This window comes from Rattus norvegicus, chromosome 1 (genome assembly GCF_021556685.1).
Source record: "Rattus norvegicus strain SHRSP/BbbUtx chromosome 1, alternate assembly SHRSP_T2T, whole genome shotgun sequence".
In the NCBI taxonomy this organism is placed as follows: domain Eukaryota; kingdom Metazoa; phylum Chordata; class Mammalia; order Rodentia; family Muridae; genus Rattus; species Rattus norvegicus.
Genome location: NC_141534.1, coordinates 80,154,294 through 80,165,575, shown reverse-complemented (window position 1 = coordinate 80,165,575; position 11,282 = coordinate 80,154,294). Strand labels below are relative to the sequence as shown.

The 11,282-nt window shown below is 55.1% G+C and overlaps 2 protein-coding genes across 23 annotated transcripts; both read left to right on the top strand.

Annotated features, from left to right (window-relative positions):
* The first annotated feature begins 579 nt into the window (after positions 1-579).
* Positions 580-8,147, top strand: Zfp628 (zinc finger protein 628). Of its 16 annotated transcripts, XM_087609062.1 has the most exons (6): positions 585-769; positions 2,969-3,075; positions 4,622-4,707; positions 4,892-5,068; positions 5,215-5,478; positions 5,674-8,147. In XM_087609062.1, the coding sequence occupies exons 4-6, from the start codon at positions 4,997-4,999 to the stop codon at positions 8,014-8,016; spliced, it is 2,679 nt and encodes an 892-aa protein (XP_087465188.1). In that variant the 5' UTR covers positions 585-769; positions 2,969-3,075; positions 4,622-4,707; positions 4,892-4,996; the 3' UTR covers positions 8,017-8,147. The 16 variants fall into 16 exon arrangements, with proteins under 16 accessions (NP_001388631.1, XP_087465188.1, XP_087464031.1 ...); XM_087607905.1 differs by lacking the exon at positions 4,622-4,707; XM_087607550.1 differs by having other exon boundaries at positions 5,215-8,147.
* Positions 8,148-8,742: 595 nt separating this feature from the next.
* Nat14 (N-acetyltransferase 14) lies at positions 8,743-11,147 on the top strand. Of its 7 annotated transcripts, none has more exons than XM_087568144.1 (3): positions 8,743-8,800; positions 9,378-9,495; positions 10,065-11,147. In XM_087568144.1, the coding sequence occupies exons 2-3, from the start codon at positions 9,424-9,426 to the stop codon at positions 10,611-10,613; spliced, it is 621 nt and encodes a 206-aa protein (XP_087424270.1). In that variant the 5' UTR covers positions 8,743-8,800; positions 9,378-9,423; the 3' UTR covers positions 10,614-11,147. The 7 variants fall into 7 exon arrangements, with proteins under 7 accessions (XP_087424270.1, XP_087424265.1, XP_087424247.1 ...); XM_087568139.1 differs by having other exon boundaries at positions 9,375-9,495; XM_087568121.1 differs by lacking the exon at positions 8,743-8,800 and adding an exon at positions 9,018-9,075.
* The last annotated feature ends 135 nt before the right edge of the window (positions 11,148-11,282 follow it).

Here is an 11,282-nt window from a genome sequence, read left to right as displayed (position 1 = left end):
TTAAGTGTCTGTGTGCATAGGCAGTTGCACCAGTAACTAGTGGGCAGAGGCCGGAGCGGCAGCTGATGTCACTACAACACACGAAACCAACCAACCAACCAGCCAACCAACCAACCAAAGCCAAAACTATCACAAGTGAGAATGCAGGTGCAGGCCTGCAATCCCAGCTTTGGAGAGGTGAAGGCATGGGGATTATGAATTCAAAGCCAGCCCGAGCTGCATACTGTGCTCCCTACATGAGACTATTGCCTCAAAAAAAATTTTTTTTAAATAACAAAAATAATCTATCCCAAAGTCTCAGCACAGGCTGAGAAAGCAAGCAGATGCCAGCAGGCGGGGGAAGAAAAGCAGGCTTGAAGGGGCAGCTCAGACACGCCCCTCCCCAAGACCCAGGCCACGCAGGAAGGTTATGTGCCTCAGTTTCCCGCGTCTGAAGAATTCCTTTTCAGCACGAGGGAACGGAGTATGAGCACATACCATACACCTGAGGCTTGGACCCCCCAGGACTCTGCAGCTGGCGCACCCCAGCAGTGGGTGGGGCCGGGCGCGTTGCGTCATGACGCACGACGGTGGCGGCGGGGTTTGTGTGCGCGAGAGGCCGCCGATAAAGGTTGAGTGCCTCGCGCCGGGGGCCGTGGGGAGGGAGCGCGCCCCCGCCCCCTCCCGGGCCGCGGGTCCCCCAGCGCAGTGCCGGGCCCCGCTTCCCGTCAGCCCCCGCGGGAAGGCCCTGGGGTTCTCTTTGATCCCCCCTCCCCGACCGGGGCCACAGGTGAGAGACCGGAGGGCGCGGAGGGGGAAGGGCCGGAGGGCGGAGTCGTTTGGAAAACGGCGAGCGGGAAACCGGAAGGGGTACCTTAAAGGGAAGGTCGCTATTTTGCCTCCGATATTTATCTGTTAGGTAGGCTCCGCCCTCTTAAAGGGTAAGGGCAGTGTGTTTAGCTGCATTTTTGCAAAGCTTCCTTGCCGTTTTCTCCCTTCTCTTTCTCTTAAAAGGGGGATTATTTCCTTAAGAGCGGATGATAGCTTCCCAAACATTGAACGAAAAGTTTCATAATTCTTCTGGTCCCTAGAATATCTGAACAAAGATAGCCCCCCCCCCCCGGCCCCCAGATATAATCTCATGTAGCTCAGGATGCCCTCAGACTCAACTATATAGCTGAGAGTGACCTTGAGTATATGATCCACTTGCCTTCATCTACATGCTGGGATTACAGGCCTGCCTGTGCCACCACGCAGGTTTCATGGTGTCATGTGAATAGAACCCAGAGCTTCGTGCATGCCAGTCATTAACTCTTAATAACTGACTATATCCCAAACTCTAACAGCTTCCTCTCAAAACCCAGCCTTTTTTTTTTTTTTGGTTCTTTTTTTCGGAGCTGGGGACCGAACCCAGGGCCTTGCGCTTCCTAGGTAAGCGCTCTACCACTGAGCTAAATCCCCAGCCCCAAAACCCAGCCTTTTAAAGGGGATTCTCACTGCTAAGATGGGTCCCTGTTCCTTTGGGCCTCTTGTGTTAAAAGATGTGGCCTCGGGGTTGGGGATTTAGCTCAGTGGTAGAGCGCTTGCCTAGGAAGCGCAAGGCCCTGGGTTCGGTCCCCAGCTCCGAAAAAAAAGAACCCAAAAAAAAAAAAAAAAAAAAAAAAGATGTGGCCTCAGAAGCATAGGCAGTTTCTGAAGCTCATTTGTCATCCACATTTCAAAAGGAACACTAGCGCTTTAAAAGCAGAAGTCCTTTGTAACCTGTCAAGAGGGGATGGCTAGTCTATGTTCTCTCAGGCTGTATTTACTGAGCATGCACTCGGCTGATGTTTTGGTAGGTGCAGGGATGTAACAGTGAATGAGGCAGATGTTCCCTGTTCGGATGATGTGAACATTAACAATAAAACAAGCAGTGAGAGAGCTATATGTCCTGATGGGGCCATCTCTGGTACTGCCACTGCAGTACTGACTTACCGGATTTACTAGGGAAGGGTCAAACTGGCACTAGTTTGGTTACTAATGGCATCCATTCCGTTGAGGTCAGGAATCCTGCTAAACATACAGCAGTGTGTTAGACAGCCCCTCTGACAAAGAATGACCCATTTCCAAATCTCTGTGCTGATGAGGTTGAGAAATCCTGGCTAGGGTGGTGGTGATGCACGCCTTTGAGCCCGGCGCTCAGGAAGCAAAGGCAGATAGCTGAGTTCGAGGCCAGCCTGGTCTCTGTAGTGAGTTCTGGGACAGCCAGGGCTATGCAGAGAAACTGGGCCTCAAGACAAAGAGAAAGAAATCCTTGTACTTCGGTGAGGAGCCCCAGTGAGAAGGGAGCAAATCGAAGCACGGGGAGAGAGCAGGGAGTGCTGAAGGGATTTAAGTAGGCTGGTCTGAGGAAGTATTTCTGGGGTGAGTTCGTGGCTAACTTGGAGGTGACAGTGAATTGTGGATGGTAGAGGGAAGGGGCACTAGGCAGAAGCTCTGAAGTGGGGTTAGCTTTCTCTGCCCAGTTGAAAGGCCAGAGGCACGGAAAGCCAGCAAGATGGGAGAAGACTACCAGTTATGAACAGTCCGTAGGCTCCTGAGAGAGAGTTTGTCTTCTGTTCCCACATAGGTGTGGCTGTTATACTGGTTTGCCTCAAACTCATCCTCCTCCTTTCTTAGCCTCTTCTCTCACCACACCTGGTTTATGCAGTGCTGTAGTTCAAACCCAGGGCTCTGTGTGTTGGATAGGCACTCCACCAACAGAGCTACATGTCTTGCCCAACCTTTGTAATAGGAGACCGTAGAGGGGAAAAAGACATGGAGTTAGATTGTGGTTAAGTGTGAGGTATCTTGTCTACCAAGCCTGTGGAGCAAAGGAGAGGCTTGGGTAGAGCCACACTTGTGGAGTTTTTAATAGATTGTGGAATCCTAGGAGAGAGCGAGGGCTTCCAGAGAGGGGGCAGATAGAAAGACAGCAGTTCTTGACTGAGCTCTAATTCTCCACCTCCAGGTTTAGAAGGATCCAGCCCAAAGGCTAATGTGGTCACAGAAAAGAGTGTCAGCCATCTGCAGCTAGGAGATATGCTTAAAGGAAAGACTCAGCAGCAAGGAGCTGGGGTACGTGGGGACTACAGGTACCTGCACTGGTTCCAGAGGGAAGGGCAGGTTAAGCCTCCTGACCTATAAAAGACCGGAGAGAAGTGAAACAAGGGGTCTTGTTTCTTTGTTTGCTGCTGGGAGTGGGCCTGGAGAGAAGCAAACTGCTAGAGGATGCCATGGGAGGTCAGAGGCCATGGGAGGTCAGAGGCCATAGCAGAAGGCAGCTTGGGGCCGGGTCTTCGTGGTTTTTCAACTGCTACTCTTTTGGACCGGATCTTTGTAGGGATTCATTATATGCACTGTAGGGTGTTAAGAAGCACCGCTGTCCCTGCACTTGACAAGCAACAGCCAGTGTCTCCAGACATCACAAGGGGTCTCCTGAGTGGGAAGACAGTTGGCTCAGTTGGGAACCATTGGTGCCTGGATTGGAGCATGAAAACATTGTTCAGATCGCTTTTCTTTTTCCAGTCATCGGCATGGTCAGTGACAAGGTCACTGGGTAGGAACAGGGAACAAGAGGATTTCAGTTGGGGAAGAAATATGAGGGAGCATGGGGCTCAGAGAAAGTGCTGTGTGAGGTGAGAAGCATGGGCTGTGTTCTGAGTTGTAGGCCTGAATGTATGCATGGGCAGGATGTACCAGGGAGAGTGTGTACAAGGCTGGTAACTCTGGTAGCGATGGCATGATGGAAGGAGGTTGCAGATCCTCTGGGAACAGGATGTCATCATGTTGTTGTAAAAATATAAAAAATAAAAAAAGTATGGGTTGTCTTTTATCCTGCTAGGTCACACTGCAGTGCCCCAAGATATCTGCTAGGTATCGTGTCCGAAACACATCCCAACTCAGCGGCGGTCCAGAACAGCCACCGCACACTTTCCTACACTCAAACCATCACACAAAAGAACACACAACACAATAACCTTAGATTCAATTGGTAAGATATAATTGCCCACCTAAACATACAAAGCCCAGTACCATCCATCTGTTAAGAACATTTGTAACAACCTGTAAAGGTACAGCATGGAATCTTAACATCACCCGCCATATTCTCCTGCTACAGCTTTCTCTCCCTTTCCTCCTGTCTCCTCCTTTCCGTTCCAGTCTCCTCCTCTTCTTTCAAACTTCTCTCCCGCCCATCCTTCCTTCTCCTCCAATGACAGGCCTCCTTCTATCCTGTACCTGCCCCTCACCTGTATTTTACAAATTCAATGGGGAGAAGGTTCTGGTGAAGTCACCTGATTCCTGAGTACGGGACTAGGCAGCTGTCCTTGGGACAGTAGAATTAGCATCAAAATACAGATAACTCCAGGACAAACCACATCATCATCACTAGGGGTTTGGGGGACCTGAGAGTGGATGGTGGAATGGGATGCCTAAGGCTCTGATCACTCCTCGGTGGCTTTGCTTAGAGTGAAATTGTTTAGGGTGAGGTGGGGGGGGGGGGGGACGACAAGTGTTGAGGTGGAGAGGTAGGAGGTAACTCTTCAAAACAGGCAGGAAACAAAGCCAGAGGCTTCTTCCAAGGGACTGATGACAGAGGGAGCCATTGTCCTCCTAAAAGCAGGACTCTCTCAAGAGACCACCCCTTCTTGGATGTGTTTGCTTCCTACTTCCTAGAGGAGCTCCTTTGCTGAGAAGTTTCCCCTCCAGGTACTCCATTACTCTTCCCTCGAGTCTATGATAGTGTTAAGCCTAGGCTGTTGCAAATCCTAACCTTAAAGAAGAGTGCCTCCAGCGTGGGCGACATAGGGAGGCTATCCCGTCCCTTGAAGAGCCAGTGTGGGTGGTGGTGAGGCCCAGTGCTTGCTTATTCTGATCAGAATCCTTCCACCAGGTGTGATGGCCGGCTCCCACATGGACATGGTGCCAGCTTCCACCATGGAGGGAACTGGGGAAAAGCCAGATTCCACTACCCCAGCACCCACCCCTGCTGCTCAGTATGAGTGCGGGGAATGTGGCAAGTCCTTCAGGTGGTCATCTCGGCTCCTGCATCATCAGCGCACTCACACAGGTGAACGGCCCTATAAATGTCCGGACTGCCCCAAAGCCTTCAAGGGTTCCTCAGCCCTTCTCTACCACCAGCGGGGCCATACGGGTGAGCGGCCCTATCAGTGCCCTGACTGCCCCAAAGCCTTCAAGCGCTCCTCCTTGCTGCAGATTCACCGCAGTGTGCACACAGGCCTGCGGGCCTTCACCTGTGGCCTCTGTGGTCTGGCCTTCAAGTGGTCATCCCATTACCAATACCACTTGAGACAGCATACTGGTGAGCGGCCCTACCCGTGTCCTGACTGCCCCAAGGCCTTCAAGAACTCATCCAGCTTAAGGCGCCACCGGCATGTGCACACGGGAGAACGCCCTTACAGCTGCAGCATTTGTGGGAAGAGCTTTACTCAGAGTACCAACCTTCGCCAGCATCAGCGGGTACACACGGGCGAGCGCCCCTTTCGTTGTCCACTTTGTCCCAAGACCTTCACACACTCCTCCAACCTGCTGCTACACCATCGCACCCACAGCCCTGCCCCCAGCCCCGCCCCCGCCCCTGCCCCAGACCCCACCCCCACAGGGGAGACCAGCAGAGCTGGCACCAAGGTTCTGGTCTCTGATGCCTACTTGCAGCCCCGCAGCCCACCTGAGCCTCCAGCCCCACCACCCCAGCCCCCACCTGTGGTGCCCGAATTCTTTTTGGCTGCTGCTGAGACTACAGTGGAGCTGGTATACCGCTGCGATGGTTGCGAGCAGGGCTTCAGTAGCGAGGAGCTCCTCTTGGAGCACCAACCATGCCCAGGTCCCACTGTGGCCACCCAGCCCCAGGATGTGCCTGCCGAGCTGCCCCAGGCTGACTCTGCTCTGCAGCCCCCACCTGCCACTACTGGCCCTTCTAATTTTGCTTGCCTTCCTTGCGGGAAATCCTTCCAGACAGTGGCAGGCCTGTCCCGTCACCAGCACAGCCATGGTGCGGCCAGTGGACAGGCCTTTCGCTGTGGTAGCTGTGATGGTGCCTTCCCACAACTGGCCAGCCTGTTGGCTCACCAGCAGTGCCACGTGGAGGAGGCGGCAGCTGGACGCCCACCACCTCAGGCTGAAGTTGCAGAAGTCACCTGTCCCCAGGAACCTGTAGCCCCAGCCACTCCTGCTCCACCTCCTCCTCCACCTGCCCCAGTTTCTGCAGAGCGGCCCTACAAATGTGCAGAGTGTGGCAAGGCCTTCAAGGGTTCTTCCGGGCTGCGCTACCACCTGCGGGACCACACAGGTGAGCGGCCCTACCAATGCGGGGAGTGCGGCAAAGCCTTCAAGCGCTCCTCCCTGCTGGCTATCCACCAGCGTGTGCACACGGGCCTGCGAGCCTTCACCTGTGGCCAGTGTGGCCTCACCTTCAAGTGGTCGTCCCACTACCAGTACCATCTGCGACTTCATTCTGGTGAGCGGCCCTATGCCTGCACTGAGTGTGGCAAAGCCTTCCGTAACACTTCGTGCCTGCGGCGCCACCGGCACGTGCACACTGGCGAGCGGCCCCACTCGTGTAGCGTGTGTGGCAAGAGCTTCGCACAGACCTCCAACTTGCGGCAGCACCAACGTGTGCACACGGGCGAGCGACCCTTCCGTTGCCCGCTCTGCCCCAAGACCTTCACACACTCCTCCAACCTGCTGCTGCACCAGCGAACTCATTCTGCGGAGCGCCCTTTTGCCTGCCCCATTTGTGGCCGAGGCTTTGTCATGGCCGCCTACCTGCAGCGGCATCTGAGGACGCACACCCCAGCCACTACAACTTCGGGGACCACTGGCCCTGCTGTAGCATCGCAGCCCCCTACCCCATTGGCTGCAGCTCCAACTCCACTGGCCGCTCAAGATGTTCATGTTCTCCCTAACCTACAGGCCATACTTTCACTCGAAGTAGCTGGGGGCACAGCTCAGGCTACACCCCCAGGCCCAGTTGCCCCCAGTTCACAGACATTTCTCCTGGTACAGACTGCCCAGGGCCTCCAGCTGATTCCTAGCAGTGTCCAGCCCCCTACCCCACCACCACCGCCTCCACCCCCTAAACTCATTCTGCTGCCTCCTGCCAGTGCTGGAGGTATGGGCAATGGTGCTGCAAGGCCAGGCCCTCGGGCTGTTGGGAAAGCTGGACAGGGGACAGGGGTAGTGTGGTTTCCCGGCCCAGGTGGTCTAGGGGTGCAAGGAGGAGGCAATGCTGGGACTAGCGGGGGCGGGCAGAGCCTCATTGTTCTACAGAATGTAGGGAGTGGGGAGACAGGACCACAGGAAGTGAGTGGGGTTCAGCTTCAGCCAGCACAGGAAGTGGCCACGGTCCAACTACAGCCTGCACAGGAAGTGACCACAGTCCAGCTACAACCAGCACAGGAGGTGACTACAGTCCAGCTCCAGCCCCTGACAGGACAAGTCTCCAATTCTAGTGGAGGAGCTGTGGCTACCGAGGCTCCAAACCTGCTGGTGGTTCAGAGTGGGGCAGCTGAAGAGTTGCTGACCAGCTCTGGACCTGGGGAAGTGGGAGACAGTGAGGCCAGCGCTGGTATGGTTCAGGATGTCCTGTTTGAGACATTGCAGACAGATGAGGGGCTGCAGAGTGTGCTGGTGCTGAGTGGAGCGGATGGGGAACAGACTAGGCTCTGTGTGCAGGAGGTGGAAACGCTTTCGCCTGGACTGACCGAGCCAGCTGCCACTGACCCATCAGGACAGAAACTCCTTATTTTTCGTAGCGCCCCAGCTGCTGACCTTCTAGAAAGTAGCAGCGTTGCAGGAGGTACCACAACGCTGCAACTCCTGGCCCCACCAGCACCTGGCCCGGTCTCTGCCCCTGTGGGGGTGCCTGTAGCTCCCCCATCCCAGATGGTACAAGTGGTCCCCGCAGTGACTGGACCAGGGGTCATGCCTCCCCAGAACTTGCCCTCCATCCAGATAGTGCAGACTCTGCCTGCAGTCCAGTTGGTACACACGTTTTGAAGAGACCCAGTAGCAGCTCTGTCACAAACCCTCTTCCCCCGCAATTAACTGTTCTCCTCAGCTGGGCTGGGGTCAGCCCCAGAGTCAAGGGGGCTGCTGGCTGGACTTGCTAATAAAGACCCAGAATCTCCTCTTGGTTTTGTTTTCATGGGGAAGGGGATAGTCATAAATATAGCTTCTGCCTCAGGCCTGAAAGTCTTCGTTCGTTTTTGCTTCTTGGCTCTGAGAGTACTTGCTTTGTAGTTGGAAGGCAAAATGCTTCTCTGGGGTGGGGCCCAACACCCCCATTCTTTAAACTGTTAAGACTTTACTGTGGTGGTGGTGGTGGTGGGGTACACTTGTGGAGGTCAGAGAGAATACTTAGTGGGAGTCAGCCGTGTGGGTTTCTGTTTGGCAAGCTCTCTTATTTCCTGAGCTATTTCTCTGGTCCTTTCCTGTCCTTTGTATATGTTCGTGTGCAACTACACTTACTATAGTAAGGTGGGTCAGGGGTCAAATTCTGGATTCTCCACTTCTTTCCTATAAACCACCCTGACCTTTACCTCACCTGAAAGGTAGGTAGAGGGATATTATTTATCCAAACGATACCCCAGGTACCACACGGGTCGAGAAAAAGGTCCCTGAGGATGGGGATGCTCATTGCTGCCCCCATCCCTTCCCGCAAAGACCCAAGCGCCAATGAGATTAGGTTCACAAGCAACGCCTCCTCTTCCTGATGCTCAGGTCGCTTAGCAACGAAGAACCAGCAAGAAAGGAGCTGTGCTAGTCCTCCCAGGCAGGCCGGGTAAGGAACCCTCTCTCTGTTCCACGCTCCCATCCCCCTTTCTCCATGGTTTTCCCACTGGCCTCCAGCAGGTCACAGCTCTTCCCTCGTCCTCGCAGTTCCATTACTCCCAACCCCTGCCCCATAGTGGGGAAAGCTTGGCAACAGTTGCTAAGGCGCTGGTCCCGCCTCCAGTCGGGAGCGTAGACGTCACGTCCGGCGATGACCACCCCCCCCCGGCGCCCCCGACTCCGTTCCCCCCGTTACTGTCAAGGGATTCGAGCAGCCCCGTGGAGGTGCCTGCTGGGCCCTATTCCTGCCATGCGGGGTGGGACCACTTCAGGAGACTGGCTGCTAGAGTATGGGGAGAGGTTGAGTTTAAGACAGATCGCTGAATGCCTTCCCTGGAGTGGGGGACGATTTGGGAAGATTTTTAAGGAGCCCCATTAGGTATGGAGGCACCTGGCCTGCGACTATGACTGTCCTCTTTGACGATGCGCCAGCATCCTTGGTGATCTGGGAAATGCTGCAGCCCGTTCCTCCCAGGGCTTTTAGGACTCAGGTGCCCACCTAACACCAACCTACTTGTTTTCAGCAGGTGTACAACGCCAGCTCCCTCCTTGGGGGGCGGCCTGGGGGCTACCATGGCCCCCAACCACCTGTCAGTGCGGGAAATGAGGGAAGATGAGAAGCCCCTGGTGCTGGAGATGCTGAAGGTGAGAGGCCGGCAGGGGCACCAGTGAGCATGCGCAGCTACTTAGGGACGCTCAAAGTGGGTTCCACTAGCCCCGCCCACCTGCCTGACCTCCCGGGAACCTACAAAAGGGGGAGGGGGCCGTACCAGCCTCAGCAGTTTTAATTGGTCTCTTTTCTCTAGTGCTTTCATCCTACTTACATCTCAGCTGCCATTTTTTAAAAAGCAGTTAGTTGTAAGGGTGTAGAGGCTGAATATTCTGGTCTCCTGATCTTCATTCAGTTCCACTTACCAGCCCCAAAATGAGGGGTGATCTCTCTCTCTCTCACACACTCACCCCAGACCCTCCAGCGAAGAGCCCATGTCTTCGCTTTGCCTATCTTGTTCAGTCTTCTTTGGTGCTTTACCCTAGAATGCCATCCGGACTCATTGGCCCCAGGCCCTATTCATTCTTTTCGTTCAGGCAGACTGCATTCACTCAGTCCTTCACACCCAATGGGCCAGACTACTACCCTATCAGCAGGCTTCTCTACTCACTCGGGAATCCTTCCTCAGGAGTTCCAATGACTGAGCCCTTACCCCCACCCACAGGCTGGTGTAAAAGACACGGAAAACCGTGTGGCCCTTCACGCTCTGACACGTCCTCCAGCCCTTCTCCTCCTGGCTGCAGCCAGCAGTGGACTGCGCTTCATCCTGGCCTCCTTCGCCCTGGCCCTCCTGCTGCCCGTGTTTCTGGCTGTAGCGGCTGTGAAGCTGGGTCTGCGAGTTCGATGGGGCTCTCTGCCTCCACCAGGCGGGCTGGGGGGTCCCTGGGTGGCTGTCCGGGGATCCGGCGATGTGTGTGGAGTCCTGGCTCTGGCCCCTGGTGCCAACTTGGGGGACGGAGCCCGAGTTACCCGCCTCTCTGTCTCTCGATGGCACCGTCGCAGGGGCGTGGGCAGGAGGCTGCTGGCCTTTGCTGAGGCCCGAGCCCGAGCATGGTCTGGGAGTGTGGGGGAGCCTCGGGCCCGGCTCGTGGTCCCAGTGGCTGTGGCCGCTTGGGGTGTGTCAGGGTTATTGGAGGCCTGTGGCTACCAGGCAGAGGGAGGCTGGGGCTGCATGGGCTATATGCTGGTTAGGGAATTCAGCAAAGACCTGTGATTGGAGACTATGCCCATTGGGTAGATGGGCAGAGAACCAGCACCTAAAGAACACCTACTGTGTGCCGTGCACTTTACATCCCCTCCCGCAGTGTCCACCTAGTCTGCTGGGCTGATAGTGAGGCACCAAGGTTGATGGACTTACATGCTCACAGTGGACCTGCCAGATGCAATGGGGACTCTAAACTCAAATAGAACAAATTCCTTCTTGGTCTTCTGGGACCACTAGAAGTCGCCCTGTTCACTTCTCCCCCCCCCCAACCCCCAGCCCCAGTCTGTATGCACTGAAAAAACTTGTGGTTCTGGGTCTACAAAGCCCCTGTTGCGTGTATTTGAGGTCTGGAAGGGATATCTGGGGGGGGGGGAGAGAGAGAGAGAGAGAGAGAGAGAGAGAGAGACTGAGACTCTCAGAGTTAGAGTCTGACAGGGAACTCCCAAAGGGGACAGATCTTCTGGGAGTGGGTGGGACTGGGAGCATAGTGTCTCCAAGACCATCTGGTTTTTTACACTGTTTGTTAATAAATCCTGAAACTTCTGTGTGCCTGTCTCCTCTCTGATGCATTTTCCAGCTGCTCTCTCCAGACTCCCTCCTTCTGTCTGGCTCCTCCTCTCCAAAGTTGACATTAATTGCTAGAGAAGTTGGGGGGGGGGAGGCGCGTGCACTGTGCTG

Excerpts from the sequence above, each read along its gene's own strand:
- Zfp628 (XM_087604945.1), top strand. The coding sequence starts at position 4,897 with ATGGCCGGCTCCCACATGGACATGGTGCCAGCTTCCACCATGGAGGGA.
- Nat14 (XM_087568144.1), top strand. The coding sequence starts at position 9,424 with ATGGCCCCCAACCACCTGTCAGTGCGGGAAATGAGGGAAGATGAGAAG. Across the intron at positions 9,496-10,064 it reads TGGTGCTGGAGATGCTGAAG|GCTGGTGTAAAAGACACGGA; the intron begins GTGAGAGGCCGG and ends CCCCACCCACAG.